The 21,583-nt window shown below is 38.3% G+C and overlaps 1 protein-coding gene across 2 annotated transcripts in view; it reads left to right on the top strand.

The window, feature by feature from the left end:
* Positions 1–21,583, top strand: part of LOC121931422 (hedgehog interacting protein) — a 111,698-nt gene that overhangs the window by 68,799 nt on the left and 21,316 nt on the right. For both annotated transcript variants that reach the window (XM_042469162.1, XM_042469163.1), the window contains exons 5-10: positions 6,275–6,426; positions 8,888–9,061; positions 9,578–9,721; positions 12,421–12,542; positions 16,090–16,213; positions 18,450–18,580. In XM_042469162.1, coding sequence (XP_042325096.1) covers positions 6,275–6,426; positions 8,888–9,061; positions 9,578–9,721; positions 12,421–12,542; positions 16,090–16,213; positions 18,450–18,580 — 847 coding nt within the window. The remainder of the gene's footprint in view (positions 1–6,274; positions 6,427–8,887; positions 9,062–9,577; positions 9,722–12,420; positions 12,543–16,089; positions 16,214–18,449; positions 18,581–21,583) is intronic.

The following is a 21,583-nucleotide window of genomic DNA, read 5'->3' as shown; positions in this document are numbered from 1 at the left end:
TCATCTAAATATAGCCTACAGCACCTGGTATTCTTTGGAGTTCCCCCATTCATGTGCTAACCAAGTTTGACTCTGCTTGTCTTCCAAGATCAGATGGAATCTGGTGTCATTGGGGCATTTTTGAGTCACAATTATTAATACCATTACTCTAGGTCCTATTCACCCTGTGAAGTGTAGCACTATAATACATGAAGATTGTTTAGAAGCATCAGCCTTGTGCTCTGACAATACCTGTCATTGTAATTTCCTTCAAAGTTGTACAATGAGGCATACTATTTTAAGGATGTTTGGTGAAGGAGGAAGGCATGTAGGCAGAGCTCAATAGAGACAGGGTGTTTAGAGACTTTGGGTGTTTAAAGGGATTGGAGTGACACAGCAACAACTACAACAGGGACAGAATCAGATAACAAATCATTTTCATCTTCTATGAATCTTCTCAAAATGCAATAACTAATGAAGATCACTACATACTGGGCCTTTAATACCATATATATTTGACTATAAGTCAACCATGTGTATAAGACAAGGTCAAATTTTGAGGCCCAAAATGTGGATTTTTATATGACCCGTGAATATGTTGAGGGTCAGGTTTAAGGAGACAGCCCAGATGGAAAGAGGCTACAGGATGATCGATTCCCCTTCCCAGCCTGTTCCAACTGGGCTTTCCCCTGCGGAGGGAACCCAGTTGAGGAAAGGCTCCAGGACAATTGATCGCCCTTCCCAGTCTGTCTCCAACTGGGCTTGCCTCCATGGAAGGAGCCCAGCTAGGGAAAGGCTCCAGGGCGATCGATCACCTTTCCCAGCCTGTCCCCAGTTGGGCTTTCCCCCACCGAGGCAGCCCAGTTGGGGAGAGGCTGCAGAGTGATCGATTGCCCTTCTCAGCCCACTCTCTGAGGGAGTGTGTTCCACTGTTGAACAGCCCTTACTGTCAGAAAGTTCCTCCTAATGTTGAGGTGGAATCTTTTTTCCTGTAGCTTGCATCCATTGCTCCGTGTCCTAGTCGCTGGAGCAGCAGAAAACAAGTATATGCAGTAAGTGGTAATACAAGTCTTTAACGCCTGTGTCTTAACAAATCTCAGGGTTTCATAACAATTGTTTGATGGACATGTGTTTGCTGCCAAAGCAAGATGTTGAAGGCAGGTGAACTGGAAACAGATGTTTCTGAGCCACAGTAACAATGCAGTGTGCTAAAGCCACAGATCCCATTTTAATTCTTTTCATAATATGTCTTTAAAAATGAGTGGATTTTTGTTCTCAGTATATCCACAGATAACCAACTTTTCTCTTTGCAATATGATGGACAAAATACCAGAGTTGTGAATTATACCCACAAGTTTCCATGTAAAGTGGTCTTAGTGAGGCAGAAAGAACTTATTTTTGATTAACTATTTCCACAATTTCTTACACATTGATAGGTTTTACATAAGTACTTGCCAGGTCTGGCACACACACTCCTAATAAAATTGTTAATACACAGTGGATTTTAAAGTCTGTCAGCCTGTATGTTTACTTACATGACAGTTTATTGATTTTAACAGTTTCAGCATCTCATTGTTCTGCAGTAAGATTTTTTTTTAAAAGACTTTAAGAGTATTTATTTTTCTTACACTTCACTGTATCTGGGATGACTTGCTGAAATAGACTGTTTGAATAAAAGTTGTATTGAATGATGACAAAGTTTTAGTTTGACATGTTGACATGCATGAACTCCACAATGATTAACAAAGCATAGTACAGGTATACCTCAATTCACAAAGTAGATGTGTTCCTGGACACTACTTCTTTAAACAAAAATTTTGTACTAGAGGCAGAAATAAATATGGAAAGAATAGGGATAAGTTACTAAGGGGCAAAACAAACCGGCCCTTGGGAGTGGTGTCCCACCACCCCTTTCCTTGCCAGATTGGGGCCACAGGAACCACACGCCATGCCCCTGATCCGGTGTTTTTTTCCTTTTCTTTTGGTAGCCTGAACTTTTTAATGATTTCCATTTTGGTAGTCAAATTTACAGATCTATACTACTTTAAAATCCTGAGGGTAGCTGTTAGGACAGGCTTATCTTCTTTTCTCTTTTCTCTGTTTTGCTGTTCATGCCTGATCAGTAAAGGATTCTGGAGGCAGTGACTGTTTACTTTGTCTGCTGAAGCTGCATACACATCGAAACAGTAGGACTGGCTAAAGCAGAATCCCATTCTCTCCCAGCTGAAGCTTTGTTGTGTTGCTTATTGCAGACACACTGCTACAACCTAAAATGGAAAGTCTGTGTTTCTCCGGTCTTTCTTCATTATCTTGCCAATGCTGATGTCACTAGAATAATAACAACAATAACCTCCAGGTAGATGGAGGGTGTGGAAGAAATTGAGAAATTGAGTGGATGTTTTAAAACACTGTGTAAAAAGGAGCTTTTTTCTAAGGGGTTTGGTTAACTGAGGTATGCCTGTATATAAAGCAATGTAATACTGTAAATAACAGTCAGACCATTCAAAAGGCCATGTATAGCTGCAGGGCCAATATCTTTTGCAACATTCGCTTACATAAACTCAGACAATTGTATTAGGTTGCAGTGTTGAACTTGCAATCCCTATTGCACAACTGGAAACATGCCCTAGGATTTGCATACTTGCAGATATAGAAAAAGTGCTACTGCATGCTAAACCCTTGTGCAAACATTAGGCCTACTTGTACAAATGCACTGCAGATACATCCTTTCTCCCTGATTAAGAAAATGTAATGATTGGTTCAAACAGAATTACATCAGTTGGAAATACTGTAAATAGCAAATTCCAAGCCTTGAGGATTCAGAGACCCCTGTCCAAAGCCCATTTACTGTACTGTGGTGTTCCAGTAGATGAGGCTAAAACTGAAATAATGTGCCCAGATTTGTTTGTTAATAATATCAGTTGAATAAATTCATGAAGACTTCACAGTGTAGTTTAAATGGTCTTCTGAAATGGCTAGAACCTCAAAATTCCATATGTGCTGTTACAAATGTGCATCAGAAATTTCCAGTTTCCTCTATCTCCTGGCAATAAATTCTTGTTCCCCCGACAGACTGCACCAGAATTCACTAAAAATTTTAACAGTATACTAGAAGTTTCAACAGCCCTTCTGTCGTAAAGGTGGATCAATACACAAATGCACTGATGGCACATTGGTTTCTATACATCCTAGACTCTATTTTCTACTGTTACCAGATTTCAGGTCCTGGTCCTAGGTCTCAGGGTTTGGATCCTCTTCTACAATTCTCAGGGTGAGGGGGAAGAATCTCAGGGTGAGAGTGTTGCCTTGAATGTGTGTGCGTTTTCCTCGTTACTTAGACTTGGTGTTTCTTATTTGAATTGTATTATCTGTGTAACTGTGGTTGGTGCTTCATTTATTGTGCTTAATGATATCCCCAGAGGCTGTCCCTACTAACACCATCTTTCTAACCTCATCAGAACTCAACCCCTGTGACATCATGGGGTGGGGAAGAATCATTCTTAGATCTAAGGGTTTGATCCTGAAATCTCAGGTACTGGGACAGTCTTGACCTGAGGACTCTATGACAAGTCAAGGATATTTATCATTCCACAATGAAGTAGTACCTTCAACACACACAATGCTTAAAGGCTCAATTTTCTGCTGTCTATATTAGAACTTCATTAATTGTGTAAACATTAACTCCATGGGCTTAATCTGATCAGATTCAGCTTTTATTACTTGATCACAATCTTTTGAAAAGCAACTTCACAGTTGAGTGCCAACAGCCAGTTCTTAAGAAGTTTGTTGGTAAAGAGGCATGTTTATTTTGGACTCACAGGGTTACATTATTAGATCCACTCTTCACCCTAGCATAGCAAACATAGCATGAATTTTGAGTGGGACATGGTGAAGCAATTGCACAGATCCATTCAACTTATAATTGTCAGCACAGCCATTTCATCTATGAACTGACTACAAAGAAAATGCAGATTGCATTCTCAGCAGGTGGGTTGGTTTCACTATCAGAAAATTAAACTAAAAATATTAATGGGTTCTAGACCTATTTTTTTCTTAAGAAATGGTTAAATCAACATGCTAAAAGTAAGTATTAAAACATTTTAATGCAAATGAGATCTCCAGGCTTTATCAGCTCTTCCCTTTCATGATTCATTTCCTGGAAATTAGCAAAGCCAAAGACCCAGAAGGAAGCACAGGGAATGAATAAAATGTACTGTACATAAAATAAGCATAACATACAAATATTGATATGAATGACACTGAACTCACATATTAAGTTCTGGGTAATCACAATTCAAATATTCAACCACTGCACTATCTGTGGGGAAACTGGAATCAGTATCTTATAATAACATGGAAGCAGCTGTGTGATAGTTTTGTTTATAAACTGAGAAAGAGGACAGATGGGTCTACCAGACCTTTCATCCTGGAAGCTGTTAATTGGGGGAGTACTTGTAAGGCCATTGAAAGTATAATGTTAATGAACTATGGCTGGAATCCAAAAGGTCATGCAAGCAATCCACTGGGGCTCTGAAAGGAGCCTTCCATGCTGCCAGACAAGCTGCACCCAAACTTTAGCAGAAGTTTGGAGATAATATCTGATGATAGCCCCTAATACAGCATAAAGTGGGGGAAGATAGAGAGGGAAAAGGCAGGATAAGCTGCTGCTATCTGCATAGAAAGGCTTGCAAGTTCTTCTTATGGAATTCAGGAATTGGCCTCTTATTTTTAATATAAGAGGGAAGTGAAGGAGTTTAACTTGGCTAGCTGCCCCTATGGCATTGAACTTTATATATGGTCCCCTGTCAAGCAAAGATCTTTCTGTTTACCCAGGCTTTTGAATGTTAACTCTGTTGTGGAAGGCCTTTGGGAGGGGGGGTGTTGTATTTGTATTTGTATCATTATTGTTACATTTTTACTGCCTTCTAAAACTGTTCTAAATGTTTTTTTAATACAAATGTATGTTTAATTTTTTAAACTTTTCTACTATCTATTGTTTTAATTGTATTTTGTTTCAACACAAATTGGTTGCCACTTTGGGTTCTATAATAGGAACAGGCAGTATATAAATTTTAAAAATAAATAAATAATCTATAGTTTTTGGTGGGTTTTCTGGGCTATGTGGCAAATAAATAATCTGATTTTATCATTGGATAAAAGTTAGTTGTACACAGAGCAGACCCACTGAAACCAGTGCAACTTGCATTGATCATAACTTCATTGATCCCATTGATTTCACTGGGTTTAATACTATATATGGCCAGATCTAGATCCAATATTTGGTTGGAGGTCTTGCTTGTATCAATGTATATTGAAATGGAGACTGCCTGTACAAGGATGCATTTGTGTTAGTGCTTTCAGAGCGTGCTTTTTTACCATTTGCACTTCCAGGCTCTAAAACACTATCATTATTTTTCTTGTGTCCTTTTTTGGAGACAGGCTTTTCTGCATCCTGTTGCTGGCATTTCTGTTGCCACAGTATCTGTATGTGGTGCTAAACATATAACTATACTAATTGGTGTGGCATACATAATGAAAGAAAGGTGTTTGGGCACTTTCTGTTTTTTTTTTTTAAAAAAAATAATAATTAAAAAAAAACTTTGCCCTATCTCTTCAATACAAAATGACACGTCAGTCCCCATAGCAGGCTGGGGGATTCTGGGAGCTGTAGTCAAACACATCTGGATGGTGCCAGATTGGGAAAGGCTAAAGCTACAGTATGCTAGCAATGATGAATAGACCACCATCATTGTGACAACCAATATAGCTGCCTTGAGGGTCGAACAATGTTTTATATATTACACAAGCAATTTAACTATATTCTGAACATATTGCCAAGACAGTGGGAGCTGGCACTGTGTTTGGGGGCTTGGATAGTTGGATTTGAAGTGACTGCTGATTGTAGAGCTTTTTTTAAAAGAAAAAAAAATTCCTTCCGCATACAGCAAACATAGTAATCCAGCAAAGAATTTTCCACAGCCCTTAAGCTTGTTTTCATATGTTCCAAAAGATTACATTCAGGAATCAACTCCATAAAAGTGGAGTAAGGAGACTTGTGTACTGAGAGCCCCACAAAACAATTGCCCTGTTCCAGCTCTCAAAGAGCAATCCAGATGAAATGTTTTATAATCCTTTTTTGTGCTGTAGTCAGAAAAGGAAAAAAGGAAGGAAGAAAGGAGCCAGACAAAGATTACTCACAAGGGAGGGGGAAGAAGTGGATGGGGGGGTTCTCTCTTAGACACAATGAGGAACATAATTAACTTCACAATTCTTTGTGTTTTTCATTTGACTGCAGGGTGGAGATGAAAGAGGTCTCTTAAGCCTTGCATTCCATCCCAATTATAAAAAAACCGGAAAGCTTTATGTGTCCTATACCACCAACCAAGAGCGATGGGCCATTGGCCCACATGATCATATCCTTAGGGTTGTAGAGTACACCGTTTCCAGGTATGTATTTCAAGTACGATTTCTGCTACAAATTCCTGGGTTGATGTTATTTGAAATATTTATCTCATTTGTCTGGTGTGTTTCAGGTCCTCAAAAAAAAAAAAAACCTTTTTCCTGTTCTTGCACACACTGTTAAACAGGGTTTAAAGAGGCTTGCATTTATAGGGGTCACATCGGAAAACACTCAGAGATTACTGATGCCTTTTAGTCAAGAGATGTTGAGAGTAGAAGCCAAGTACATTATTTTGCTCCCCCACTAATTTATCCTTATTCTCATGTATACCTCAGTTAATCAAAAAATAACCCGACCTCAGGGTCTGGGTTGTCTTCTCTGGTTCTCAGGGGAAGGAGGAAGAATCTTACAGTCAGAATGCTCCCTTGAAATATGTGTGTGTCTTCCATGTGTGTTAGACTTGTATTTCAACCTGGGTGACATATGCTGTGAAACTACAGTTGATACTTTATGTATTATGTTTAATAGCATTACCAGAGGCAGCCCCTTGGAATATCACCACCATCCACCTCCTGTGGCATCATGAAGCGTTGTACTAAATCTCAGTTTTTGTCCCTGTAATCTCAGGGTCTGAGATAATCCTGACCAGGCAACCCTATCCATAATTAGGGGTATAAATGTTCACTAAGGCCTTAAACACACAGGCCAAAAGAAGTGGCTTTCAGCCATCTTGGGGGAGTGGCATTTAGATGATGCATGCACTCAAAGCTTCCAGAAGCTGTGCTAAGACCACACTCCGGTCCAAAGGATCGGATCAAAAATAGGTCAGTTTAAACCAACTCCTGGCTGGCACAGCTTGAGAACTGCAATGCCAGCCCACCTTGGTCCTGGTCCGATTGTAGCCGGAGCAACCAGAAGCTCCTACTTCCCAGCCATCGGCTTCACCCCTTTGTTTCTTTTCAAAGGTAGGAACAAATTATGTTAGCAATTTTCTTCCTACTGTGAGAAAGTCTTCGAAAAACACAAAGTTTTTGAGAGCTATTCGCAATTTGGGACTTATTCTGTAAAAAAAAAAAAAAAAAAAAACCATGAAGTTGTTTTAAGCAGAAATTGGTATTTTGTGTTCATGAAATAACCTTTTCTATGTGGACAATAATATTTCAATGCAGAAATATTAATTTATGCACATGAAATGCTGTAATTGGAGATTTGCTCTGCATAAAATTCACAGATTTTTAATTTGCATAGAAAACAACATTTTCTGAAATATTATATTCTATGCAGAAAGGTCTACATGCAAATTTTGCATAAAACAAATCCCTAACTCAATCCAGGATTCTTCTCATCACAGTTCTTCAACATTCAAAAAACTTGTGTTTCAACCATTTTCCAAATATTTTCAAATAATCTTTCCACCACTATCCATAATACAGAATCCAATTATTTTGCTGGCATAACAGTGTTTGGGGGGGTCTAAAAGATTACTTATTCATTGTGGAATCTGGGGGGGAAAATCTGTTAACGTGGGTGCATGACAGGCTAACCTGTAAGATTTGAGCAAAAGAAACACACTCCGTGTTTTATAGTGGTTTCATGAGGTCAGGATCCCACTGAAATACTACTGTAGCATAAAATTCTGTTACATTAGGGGAGCCGCTTCCTTTGTGTTTCCAGAGCCTGGATACCTAAGACAGTATGAGAGACAGTCCTGTCCCATTGTCTCAATGTTTTATACATTATATTAGCTACACTTTCCAAACTGCCTTGATACCAGAGAGCCCTCAGAAGCCAGGAAGCAATCAGCCCAGAGCCCAGCAGCTTCTGTTCCAGTCACAGTTACTACCACCTTTTCCTTCACTTTCATTCTCACTACCTTCCCTTCTACTGTCATAGTTAACACTGGCAGCAAAGGTTATAAGATCCCAGTGGAAGAAATGAGGAAAGCTAACCTCATAATATCTGTTATGTTTGCAACTGAAATAATCCACTTGTAGTATGTTCTTTAATGAGTTCTCTCTGGTGAATGATTTTGTGGTAACTTTTCTTTAGTCATCCTTAATGCCTGCTCACAGGTAATAGCCTCTCCACTGACAACAGTTATCTGTTGTTGTTGTTGTTGTTGTTGTTGTTATATTTATATTTATTTGTATTCTTATTTTCTCCCAAAACTGGGACTCAAAGTGGCTTACAGTCTAAAAGCACAGCACAATTAAAAACTTACAAAAGTGACAATTAAAATAGAATAAAACTATTACAATATTAAAACAGATCATTTGTTTAAAATAGAATGCAATTAAATATATCATCCATTCATCCATTTTTGTCCATGATACAGAATCCAATCACTTTTATATTTTCTTAGCACTATTCTTGTATTACCTGGTTATATATCTTCTAGGTATCAATGAGGCTCACACCAATTAAGCATCTGAAATAAGAGGAAATTACTGAAATAGCACTGATCACCAGCCTAAATGATTAATTATGCATTCCTTTTCTGTGGTGCAGGAAAAATCCACACCAAGTTGATACGAGAACAGCAAGAGGTTTCTTAGAAGTTGCAGAGTTACATAGAAAACATCTTGGAGGACAGTTACTCTTTGGACCTGATGGATTTTTATACGTATTCCTTGGTGACGGGATGATCACAATAGATGATATGGAAGAGATGGATGGTCTAAGGTACAGTTTATACCAATGGATAAGGCTTTTTTTAAAAATACCAAAATGCAGTTGTTTACTTGTCTAGTAACTGAAGCACAATTTAGTAAGCCCATGGGCAAATTGCACATCCCACACCATTTCTTTCTGACTGCTTCAGTGAATGAAAAAGGAGTATATAAACCAGAGTCAAAGGTTTGAAAATAGTTCTTAGTAAATGCAGTGTAATTATACAATTATTCTTCTCACTACCATCATATATTTATCACAAGGTGTGTTAACAGAATGCTAACAGAAAAAGCAACCTCAACAAATGTGTCCAGTGAAAATTATAGGTGCATGCTTTACAAAATCATACTAAAACTCTAGAAAATTGCATACTCTCTCTTGTGCTGTATTAAGCTAACAGAGATTGTAACTCTAGCTAGGTGGTTTTTGGCATTGGTTGTAGTACTACGTAAAAGTGAGCACTGGTTAGTACATATGTTTTTAAAAAACAAACCTGAAATCAATTGTATTATCCTCCAACTTTTTCAGTGATTTTACAGGTTCTGTGTTGCGCCTGGATGTAGACACTGATTTCTGCCATGTGCCTTATTCCATACCACAAAGCAACCCACATTTTAACAGCACCAATCAGCCACCTGAAATTTTTGCCCATGGACTCCACAATCCAGGCAGGTAAGCAGGTTCTTTTTCATAATGAAGAGACACTAACAATTAGAGTAACACTTTATTCTAATTTAGAGAATGGTCAGAGAAGAAAAATCCAAATTAGATCATTGTTATTCATGAGCAATTTGTTGATATATATTATGAATGTGGTTTTACAAGAGAAGATGAAATTCTGCATTATACATATTAGGTCTCAGTCTCCCCCTGCACTACACAGATTTGGAGTTGTATAGAGACAGTCTTCTCCTGACACAAGGAAAAAATTGTCATAGCCTTGGTCAGCATCTGATTCTTACCTATAACTTCTGGCATAATGGAAAAACTTCTGGAAGAAATCACAGTTCTTGCATGACATGCAATGCAAACTAAAAAAAAGTTTTTTTGTGGGTTTTTCGGGCTATGTGGCCATGTTCTTGAAGAGTTTCTTCCTGACATTCCACCAGCAACTCTGGCTGGCATCTTCGGAGAATGCTTGCCTGGAAAGGACTTGGGTATGTAGGCAAGCATTCTCTGAAGATGCCAGCCACAGATGCTGGCGAAATGTCAGGAATAAACTCTTCTAGAACATGGTCACATAGCCCGAAAAACTCACAAAAAACTATGGATGCCGGCCATGAAAGCCTTCAACTTCACATTAAAAAAATTGTCTCCCTACATACTTTTAGTGTGAATGTCAAAAACAAAAACAAAACAAAAACAAACAGTGACAACCCAGACAGCTAACTCATGGCTAAACGTAGATCTAAAGGGAACTGGTACAGCTACCGTTGACAACTTTCTTTCAACCAGGAACAACATAAGACAAGACATGTTAAAGGCCAAGTTTCATTAAACTGTAATCACTTACCATTAAAATAAAAATCTTTCTCTATTTAATTATATCTATTTCAAGGGATATTATTTAATCATTTAAAATGAAGATTTTAAAAATAACTTTTGCCGTGATTTTAAAGTGCCCTTTTGAGTTAATTTTCTACCAGTGTTCAACTCCCTTGCTCACTCATTAATCTGAATATAGCAATGCCAATATCCTTGGATTGATAACTTGGAGTCCAAGACCCTTCAGTAACCATCAGGATGTAGAATTGTATGAATGGCTGTGCTTCCTACACAAACGAAAAATAAACACTTTACACCAAGAATTTTAAAAATAAACTTTGGCGTGTTACAGATGCGCCGAAGGAGCGTGCTAGGGTTAGGAAGGGGCGTATTAGGGTTGAGAAGGGGCATCCCTTCCAGATGCCCCTCAACCCTAGTACGGACCGAGGTCGTACAAAATGGCGGCGTCCATCCACACGGGGGCTGCCATTTTGACGTCACGGATGCATAGCGTCCGGATGTCGCACGGCGGAAGTGACACCGCGAGTGCGCGACTAGCGCCTTGAGGCGCCACTTCCTGGGCGCAGAAAGAAGCACCATTTCAGCGTTTCTTTCTTGCTGCGTCCGGGAACCGCACGGTTTGGCCGCTGCGGTTCCCGGATGCAGCAACCGGTGGCGGCAGCAGACTGCTGCTTTTAGGCGGTCTGTAACAGGCCTTTGTTTACTTTTAAACAGAAGGCTTATAACCGCATATAAACTATTCAGGTTACTCACAGGTTTCTTCAGCTACAAACTGCAGTGCTGAAAACCTGGGCCGGAATCCTGTTGATCAATCCCAACATATGTAGATCCAACTAGAGTAGGTCGAATTGCTAAATGGTGAGTCAGTGCTTAAGTAAATATAATTTTTAGTAAGTCCCATCTAGTTGGGACTAACAATAAGATTAAGACCTTGGACTTCAGTGAGAATAAGAGGATACCTGTTTACATGTTCAGCAGAGCTCTGTTTTACAAGAGAACAGCTTCAGTAATAAACACGTGCTACAGCTTCAGGGATAAACACCTGCTTCAAGTTTGCTATGTGAAACCATTTGCAGCCACTGCATGGTGAATAGATGGTTCATAGAATTCCTCTTTGAACTTTAAGAACTAGAGCATGGTAACAGACATTACCCAAACACTACACCACCCAGACATTCTATTCAAGTGGGGACTGTTCAACAGACACAGGCTACTGGAATGGGAATGGATGGCTATCCGGTCAGCAACCATGTACTTGCATAGCTATAGCATTCCCTGCTTCCACATCTCAGTTGGAGTGTACCATCATGTCCCCTTTCCTTAGAAATGAGAACAGACACTTTTTCCTCTTCTGAGTTGCCACCTCTTTACTCTCCTTACTGGTAAGCAGCAGTAGTAACAACAGTAGTAGCCTGAGTGGGGAAGTTTGGGATAGGGCATAGAAGGTTGGAAAATAGTTCCCTGGCCCACATAACATTGTCCCTGAACAGTCATCTGCATGGATAGCCCACACTTACATGTGTATATCACCAACAGGATTCCACCCATTACATTTGAAATGACAAGGATATCACAGGACTGACAAGAACAGTGTGATGCTGTTTAATCCAGACTGCCCATGACTGGGCACTAGTTACTCTAAACTACTTGTTCTTCCTTTCTCCAACCCCTTCCTCCCCTCCCCCATTATATATATTACTTCCTATTGTTTTAAACAACCTATACAAGAAATGGCATCTCTCTCCTCAATATTAATGGTACAGGATGAAAAACATTGCATTGCAGTTATTTTGATGTGTGAAGGTGAAGGAAGAGAAGCTTTCCTATATCATCTTGCTTCCATTAACATAATGTTCTTGGCACAGGTGTGCTGTGGATCGCCAACCAACAGATGTCAATATTAATTTAACAATACTTTGTTCAGACTCCAATGGGAAGAACAGATCCTCAGCAAGAATCCTTCAGATAATCAAAGGGAAAGATTATGGTGAGTTCTATATAATATACAATGAATTGTATAGATGCCCAGCAAAGATGTATGGAACAATGAGATTATGTAGAACATTCCATTACCATTACAGACATGTTATATGTGAAAGGGAACAAAAAGCCTTCAAGTTACCTGTTGATTTATGGTAAACCCATGAATTTCATAGGGTTTTCTTAGGCAAGGAATTCTCAGAGATGGTTTTGCCAGTTTCTTCCATACATGGTATATTTTTAGATGATGCCACATGTCATCAAAATAATTGATACAACCTTGAGAAGGGAACTGAAAATAGTTAACTGTTTTTTAAAAAATATGCGATCTTGCCAAATTAATGCATAGATCAGGGAATATTTAGGTCACCATTCTGGGAGGGTATTCCAGGGGGCCATGGGGTAATACGGACCTCAGTCTTAAACTGTGGAACAAGGGGAGTCATTATCTAGAAAATAAGTACTTTTAATATATTTATTTGTATATGTTAGAAAAAAATCTCTGATAGGTATAAACCCTAAGCAGGTTTTCTAAAGTACTAAAGCACTTAAATCCAAGGGTCTAGTTCCAACTAAAGTAGATCTATTAAACTAATGGGGTTTAACCAAGCATTTAGCAGCTGATTTACTGGGTAAGCTCTAGTTGCAGCTAGCAAATTGACATAGGCCCAGGTTTCATTTGCCTAATCATCGAAAATCAGAAGAATCATTGTCATGAATAAGGCTAATTTCTTTTCAACAAGATAGTCTCTAACTAATTGATCAAAAATCTCTTCAGAGTATTTTAGCAATTATAGAAGTGCCCTACACTGTATATTCCTTTGAAATTATTAAATCCATAACTTTATTAAGAAAACAAATATAAAGCAAAGACAAATCTTTTCATTTTAATTATTTATTTAATTAAATAACTTTAAAGGGATTTTTTTTTTGTCTGCTTGGAGTATTAAAACTTTGCATGCTAGGAGACCAGCCCTTGTTCCTATAAAGATTTTTAAAAATATTGGTCATTTGTTTGTTTTTAATAAGATGAACACAAAATCTGTTATAGAGTTCCTGTTGCACTTATCAATAGTGCTACAGTCCAAAGGGATGTTCGTATCAATTGTGCTTTTACACTATAGGTCCTTTAGGAATGTGCCTCAATTCATTATATTAGTAGACAAATTGTGATGTGCCAGTTTGAACACTGGAAAACACCAAAATTAAAACCCAGCAAGTGCAAATGAAAACCACCCAGGGTCAGGGGGCTTTCTCAGCAGACAATGGCCTTTTACAGACTTCCAAAATAAAGCTGCTTCGGGTCTCTTTGGAGGTATGCTATTTAAACGACGCATGGGTCCTAAGAGTCCGGAGGTTGCGCCAAAGCCACACTCCATTCCTAAGCACTGGAGTGCAGCTTTGGTGCAGCTTCTGGATTCTTAGGGTGCATGCATCATTTAAACAGCATACCTCCAAGGAGACCCGAAGCAGCTTTATTTTGGCAGTCTGTAACAGGCCAATGGATCACTAATAAAATGAACACAAATTAAATAGATACAAATCTTCCTCACATATCCTTCCACCCTGAGACCTTGCCATTCAACAACAGACCAACACACAGATTAATATGTAAATCACTTCTTCACAGCCAACAGTATATATACCCTACTCAATTCCATGCCAGCATTCTTTGAAGATGCCAACCACAGATGCTGGTGAAATGTCAGTAATAAACTCTTCCAGAACACGGCCACATAGCTTGAAAAACCCACAAAAAACATGCACATATTTGTTGGTATAGTTAATAAAGCAATACCAAAGAATGATGTGGTTTAAGAAAGGATTTATTAAGCCACTGCTGTAATGAAACAAACAAGTGAAGCAATATTGTGATGCAAAACTAGTACCATCCAAGAAAAAAATATGAAATTAAAATAATGTGGTTAGTTGCTTTAAAAAAACAGGTTGTAAATATCTTCCTCAAGTTGCAAACTACTGTCTTCAAAAGAATTTAAAATAAGAATTTATTTTCCAAAAACTAAAATAAGTGCAGTGGTGTCTAGTTTGCTAGAGTTTTAAAAAATTAAAACCTCCCATGTCTGTGGCACCAATTTAAAATTATGCATTGGGCAGGAGAGGAAGAATCCTGTGGCACTATAAAAATTAACACATTTATTATGGCATAAACATTTGTAGACTACAATTCACTACATCAGAAAAAATGAAGTGGAAAAGGAAATGATTGTAAATGGTAGAGTCAAATGACAATGGCACACAAAAGGTACAGTTTGTGAAGTTACAGCTTAACTGTAGATAAAATAAGCACAGAAATTATTCACAAACAGTTATAAGTGAAAATACACTTTCTAGTGTGTTGCTAGTATTGCTCAGTTTATTAACATCTATAGTAGGACAAGAGACCTTATTCATATGCAGAGTAATAAAATCTGATGTTGTTATTAGTTCTATTTCAGCTTTTTCAGGGTACAGTATCCCTTTTGAAATACCTCTGTGGAAGAATGGCAAGTTCCTTTAAAATGAAAACCTTGAGATTTTATTTACCTTATTGGTCCTGAAATATGGTTTGATTTCATTATGACACTTCTAAGTACTTCATCCAGAGTATTTCTTGCCATTTAGACCTTACAAGAGCAACAACAAAGTTAAGACTGGATAGTGCTATAGACAACCAGGATACCCAGTGCATCTGATAGAAAGGATGTCGACTTGATAGACAAATGAATATTTGCTTCCATTTTCCAATATCACAAAACGTTTAGCTTTTCTTGCACCTTATTTCTCCAGCAGTGTCAGTAGGCAATAGGGGAAAAAATCCTGTCCATTTTTGGGGCTTGCTAGAATTCCCTTTTGAAACACCAGCATATTCTTGCAAACTGTAACCTTCATGAAGTGTGAAAATCAAAATAAATGCCTTGTCACCCAAAGCCTTGAGGATTCCAAAACTGTTTCCAGATTCTTGCCATTCATAATTCTTCTCTTATGTATGTGCATTTTGGCTTTCACATCCAGTTTTCATTATCCTTGAGATAAATATGAGGACTTACAGAAATACCCCCACATCTCTAAAAATAATATGGGTTGTAATTAGAGGAATTCCATGTACTTGGCATACAGTCTTGGATAACAATGTAGAATAAGATCACTGCGGTTATTTTCTTTTAATGGTGAAGAAAGCTAAGAGGGTTTTTCTAGCATGCTTAATGTTTTATCAAACATAATGTATCAACATAAGCTCTTTTCATTTGTTGATAACGAGTTTATATGGCAATAAAATGAGCTTCTAGCAATCTGAGATTATATATGAAGCATTTTAACCAGTAATCTTAAATATCAAGGACTATATATCTGAGTAAATACTTGGTAAACGTACATAGGATCTAATACTGAAAAAAATGTTGACTAAAGAAACTAATTTTATTTTAGTCTAAATTCTAACTAGTACTTTGCAAAACTGTTGCCACTGAATAGAAATTATGCTAATTGCTTCTTTGAATAGAATCCTTAACAAATGATATTGCATGTAGTCTAATACTGTGGTAGTTCCTTTTTAGAAAGTGAGCCTTCGCTTTTGGAATTCAAACCATTCAGCAGCGGACCAATGATTGGTGGATTCATATACCGAGGCTGCCAGTCTGAAAGACTATATGGAAGTTATGTATTTGGGGATCGCAATGGGTAAATGTCTTAAAATAACATTTTTAGAATGTGTAGATAACACAATCAGCTTTGAAATGTGTATATTGTACATGTTAATCATAATATCTGCCTTGAGTCCCTATATTGGGGAGAAAGTCAGGAAATAAGAAAATAATAATAATAATAATATCCTTCTGTGCCATCTTGCTAGAATGAGTCTTAAAAGGACAGTGTTACCTTATCTCCTTTCCTTCCTGGAGGATTAGAATCAGAAGGGGATGCTGGAAGATTTGATTTTCCATCTCATGCCCATTGGGTGACCCAGTCTTGATCTTGTCCTCGTATTTTTCAAAATCCACATGAAACAGCTGAAACAAATAATCACAATGGTTGGGTTAAAATGTTATCAGCATATCAATAACATAAAGAGCTACATTTCTTTCCCATCTACTTGTCCCAGAGACACAATGGAAATCCTAAGCAAGTATGTGGAGGGAGGGATGGATAAGCACAACTAAGATTAAACTCAAAAGACAGAGATACTGTGGGGTGGAAAATCTGATCTGAATAAAGATTTGCATATCTTCCATCTCTCCCAATTTGGCAAGAACAGTCCCACTTAATCCTCTGCCATCCCATTTTTTTTCTCAGTTGCTTCTAAAATGTCCCAGCTGCACGCTCTCCTCCTCCCACTTTTTCACTTTGTTTTCAATCTACTTCAATTTCTGCAAAACTGCTTTCACAATGCAGAGGTAGTTTGCACTCAGTTCAGCAGCAGGGGAGAAAAGGAGGAAGAATATTTCCCTTTCCTGTAAGTTTGAGCAAAAGCAAACTGCTGCAACTTTTCTTTAGTTTGTCTGTTCTTCCTCATTGATAACATCTGCAAACTTAACTACACTCTGATGTTGCCTGACCACATATGTCCCAATTTTCCTCTGTGAAATGTTGGAGGGTAGGGATGGATAACTGTTTTGGGGTGGTTTCTCCTTGAAAGACTCAGCATGCTTTTTGGTGGTTTTTCTGGATTCAACACCCAAAATCTCATGGCAGAAGTGGCCTTGGTGTCTGGTTGTACCTTTTACCAACTTGTTGATTCACCAGCTTCAACCCTGTGTGCTTCAATTGCCCATGCTCTGGTCACAAGTGGACCAGAGGTTGGAAAATTACTTTTTTGATAGATACTCCCAGACTCTCCAAGATAGCAGCACTAGGAGTAATTGTATTCTAAATTAAACAAAACCTTTTTAACGTTCTGATCCAAATTAGATTATTGTAATGTGCTCTGTGGTGGGAGTCTACTTTTGAAAATGGTTCAGAAACATCAACTGATACAGGGGGCAAGATATACGGGACATATGATGCCCATATTGTATGAGTTGTATTGCTTGCCTTTTGTCTTTCATTCCAATTTAAAGTGCTGATGATGACTTTTGAAGACCTAAATACCTTTGAATGAAGTTATTTGAAGTAGGGGGACAGGGCCTCTCACACTAGGAAACTGATAAGTGAAATTTTGGACATCCATCAAGGATTACATGGTTAGGGCAAATGGGTATGGAATTAGTAAAAACAAAAGTGTTCACAGAATGCTTCAAAAACAGAAGCACTGTAAATCTCTTTTGTATATAAAATGTATTAATAGTGGCATATGTGTCTCTGACTCTCACTGAAAGGCTCACTGTGAAAAATTAGAGTGGGTATGCTTGTACCATTTCCTTTTACAAGAATCTGAAAATAAGAAGTCCTATTGGGAATAGACTTGCATCCAAAAACATGCATTGAATTAGGCTATTAATTCTGTGTTAGCTCTCAATCCTGAATTTTATTGGTAGTTACAAAGTCGACATGTTGAATCCATTGTTGAATAGCAAGTCAACATCAGTAAATCCTCCTGATTAAAAAGGTATGCTCTAGTTGTGACTATCCATAGGATCTAAGCTTCAAATTTATGATAAACATAATAACAGGAATAATTATATTAACATGAAAGCATTGATAGCTTTCATTTATCAATTTATTCTAATAAGAGATGGGAATGTCAAGGTCTCAGTACAACCAGTAATGTAGCTCATAGTGCTTCATAGCTCAAGACATTAAGACTATAAATGCTTACTCAGGAGTAAGTCCTATTCATTTCAGTGATTCTTACTCCCAAGTAAGTGAGCATAGGTGTATAATGTAGACTGTGATTTAGATTTCTTCTTTTTAATTCCTGCATTGACTCATTTATAGTTCTAGAGAGCAATGTGTAACTATTTGTCCTCTGTATTTACAGAAATTTTTTAACACTGCAACAAAGTCCCACGACCAAACAATGGCAAGAGAAACCACTCTGTCTGGGTAACAGTGGTTCTTGTAGAGGTTTCTTTTCGGGACATATCTTGGGATTCGGTGAAGATGAATTAGGTAAGATGACACTTTTTTTTTTTAGTATATTGCTATTTTGGAACTTGACCAAGATAGGTCTTCTGAATTTTTATTTTATTTATTTAATAAATGTATAAGCCGCCCTTCAATAAATTATTCATAGAATCATAGAATCGTAGAGTTGGAAGAGACTACAAGGGCCATCCAGTCCAACCCCCTGCCATGCAGGAAATCTCAATTATTGTGAGTCTAGTCCACAAATTGGGTTGCCAGATTGGATGTGGGATGAGGTTTGTGTAATTTTAATTCTTAGCAGATTTTGTAGCAGGATGGACTGTGAAGCTCCATCATTCCTGTGCTCTTTCACTTCCAAATTCCAATATTCATCTTCAGCTGTTCCTTCCTAGCATAGCTACTGCCTCATTAAAGAAGAGCAGGGATGAGGGCATTGAGGAGCTAGACAAGAAAAGCGCTGGGCATTCCTCCATATCCTCTCCTTCCACCTCTAACAGGGTGGCAAAAGCCATGGTGGGAGGGGACACCTGCAGCTGAAAATTAGAATTTGTAAGGTGAGGAAGGACTTTTGGAATACATGATAATGTCATGGAAGTTTATTGCATGGCACATGGAGAATGGGAACGGAAAGGAAAGGAACTGGAAGGGAATGGAACGGAGAGGAACATGTGTTATTACATGGGAGAACACTGTCGATGCTGGAGTTCCCAAACAGTTCCCCATCTGTTCCACAGCACCCAATTTTGAAGAACGATTCTCAACAGTCATTCAGTCAGCTGCTGTGGAACAGTTGGGGAATGGATTGGGGACTCCTGGCGGCATCAGCGGGATTCTCCCATGCGATAACACACGTTTTCCCCTGTTCCATTCCCTTCCGTTCCACTCTGTTCTTGTTCTCCAAAAGCCTTGCGATAAACCTAAAAGATTAAAATCTTATATATTAAAAACCTGGGCTAATATGGTCTTCATCAAACAACAGAAGGACACGTTGTTGTTGTTTGTTTTTGTTGTTGTGTGCTTTTGAATGGTTTCTGAATTATGGTGACCTTAAGATGAATCTATCATGGAGTTTTCTGGGTGTGTGACTCACCCATGATCACCCAGAGGGATTCCATGGCTGAGTGAGGAATCAAATCCTGATCTCTAGAGTTGCATAATGCTCAAATCACTACACCATTTTGGCTCTTACACTTATGTAGACATGAATAAAACCACTGAACTGAGTTTCTTCAGATGTTTAAGAGCTAATCTGTGTCAAACTTTAAAAGTAAGCATTAACCTTTTTGAAGCTGAACCAGTTTGGTAGCCAGTGGAGCTACATGTTCCACTGCTGTGTTTCCTAGGCCCAGTTAGTGATCTTGCAGCTATATTGTGTTTAAAACCACATCTGACCAATCTTCAAATACAACTTTATGCAAAATGTGTTGCTGTAGTTTAAGTGGGAGATTACCAAAAAGGGCAGGGATAGCCTTAAATGGACTATATCAGAAATACAATACAGTAGTGTACGGCAGTTACTGTATATGTGCAGAATAACTGCTGCTTCTTGTTTCTTGGAAAATATTCACAGCTAATGCCCTGCCAGCATTTAGTCTCTGTTTACACTGTTATATAGGGTGTAGTAGAAAGAAGCAGACATGCCATCATGTTTTAAAACATATTCTTTATGCCTAGCCAATGCCTCTTGTTGTTATGTCCTTTTGAGTTATTTCCAACTTATGGCGACCCTAAAGCAAACCTATCATGGGCTTTTCTTGGCAAACTTTGTTCAGAGGGGTTTGCCTTTGCCTTCCTCTGAGGCTGAGAGAGTGGGGCTTGCTCAAGATCCCTCAATGGGTTTCCATGACTGAGCAGGGTTTCAAACTGTAGTTTCCAGAAGCACAGTCCAATGATCAAGCCACTACACCATGCTGTGCTAGATGCGCATTAAGTGCTGAGACTAAGAACAAGTGCTGACATACATCACATATACATGTGCACCTGGGTGTTTATTTGTGGAACCAAAAATGTGATAATAGAGGCAGAAATAATATGGAAAGAATAGGGATAGAAATAGGGAACATGGAAAGAATGGGGACATGACAAAAAAGAAAAGCACTACAGCATGTTTTACCAAAATTTTATTCAAAATTAATAATAAGCACATGTGAAATGAAACAACCAGGGAAAGAAATCCTTATTTTCTTTATGATTTCCATTTGATGATCAAATGTATACATCTTTATGTATTTTTTTTAAAACTGTTGGAAGTAGCTGATAAGTCAGGCTTATATGTTCTTCCTTTTTCCCCTCTGTTTTGCTATTCACACATGTTCAGTAAGAGATTCTAAACAGATGCTGTTTTCATTGCCTCTTGTAGACAGTCACACACAGCTACAGTAAGATCAGCTGTAGTAGAATCACAGTCTTTGCCACCTCCAGCTGCACCGGATCAGGGCTGTGGCAACCACACACCGCACCCCCAATCTGGCCTTTCCAGGGTGCAATAGCCGCAGCCTCTCATCTTGTTGTTGCTATTGTGTGCCTTCAAGTTGTTTCCCACTTACAATGAGCCTATGACAAACCTTTTCTGAAGCTGAGAGTGTTGCCTTGCCCGAGGTCACCAAAGCTGGTCTGCAGAATAATAGTCCAATGCTTAAACCGCTACACCACACCCACGTACTAATCTGTAACTATAAAATAATATTTAAATACTTAAAATTAAATAAATCAAAAGCTGGGGAAAATCAAGCTGTCTCCCTTAGGGAAAATTGCCATGGTTAAATATATATATAATTTTCTCATTTTTTTCTTTCCAGTACAGGCACCCAATGTAGAGATTTTTAAAAGATGGCATAACTTTTAACTATAGTGCTTCAGATAAATAATTAAATAGAGACCATTCTCTGTAGGGAGTTTGGATCACACCTCTTGTGATATAAGCGGCTCCTTCATACATTTTCTGAAAACGCTCTGTCTCCATTATCTGCACCAAAGGCAACCCAAACACCCATGGGCTGTCTGCACTGTGCAGTGTCAAGCCGTGCC

The sequence above is a fragment of the Sceloporus undulatus genome, chromosome 5 (genome assembly GCF_019175285.1).
Source record: "Sceloporus undulatus isolate JIND9_A2432 ecotype Alabama chromosome 5, SceUnd_v1.1, whole genome shotgun sequence".
NCBI classification, from domain to species: Eukaryota; Metazoa; Chordata; class Lepidosauria; order Squamata; family Phrynosomatidae; genus Sceloporus; species Sceloporus undulatus.
This window is presented reverse-complemented; position numbering and strand designations above follow the sequence as displayed.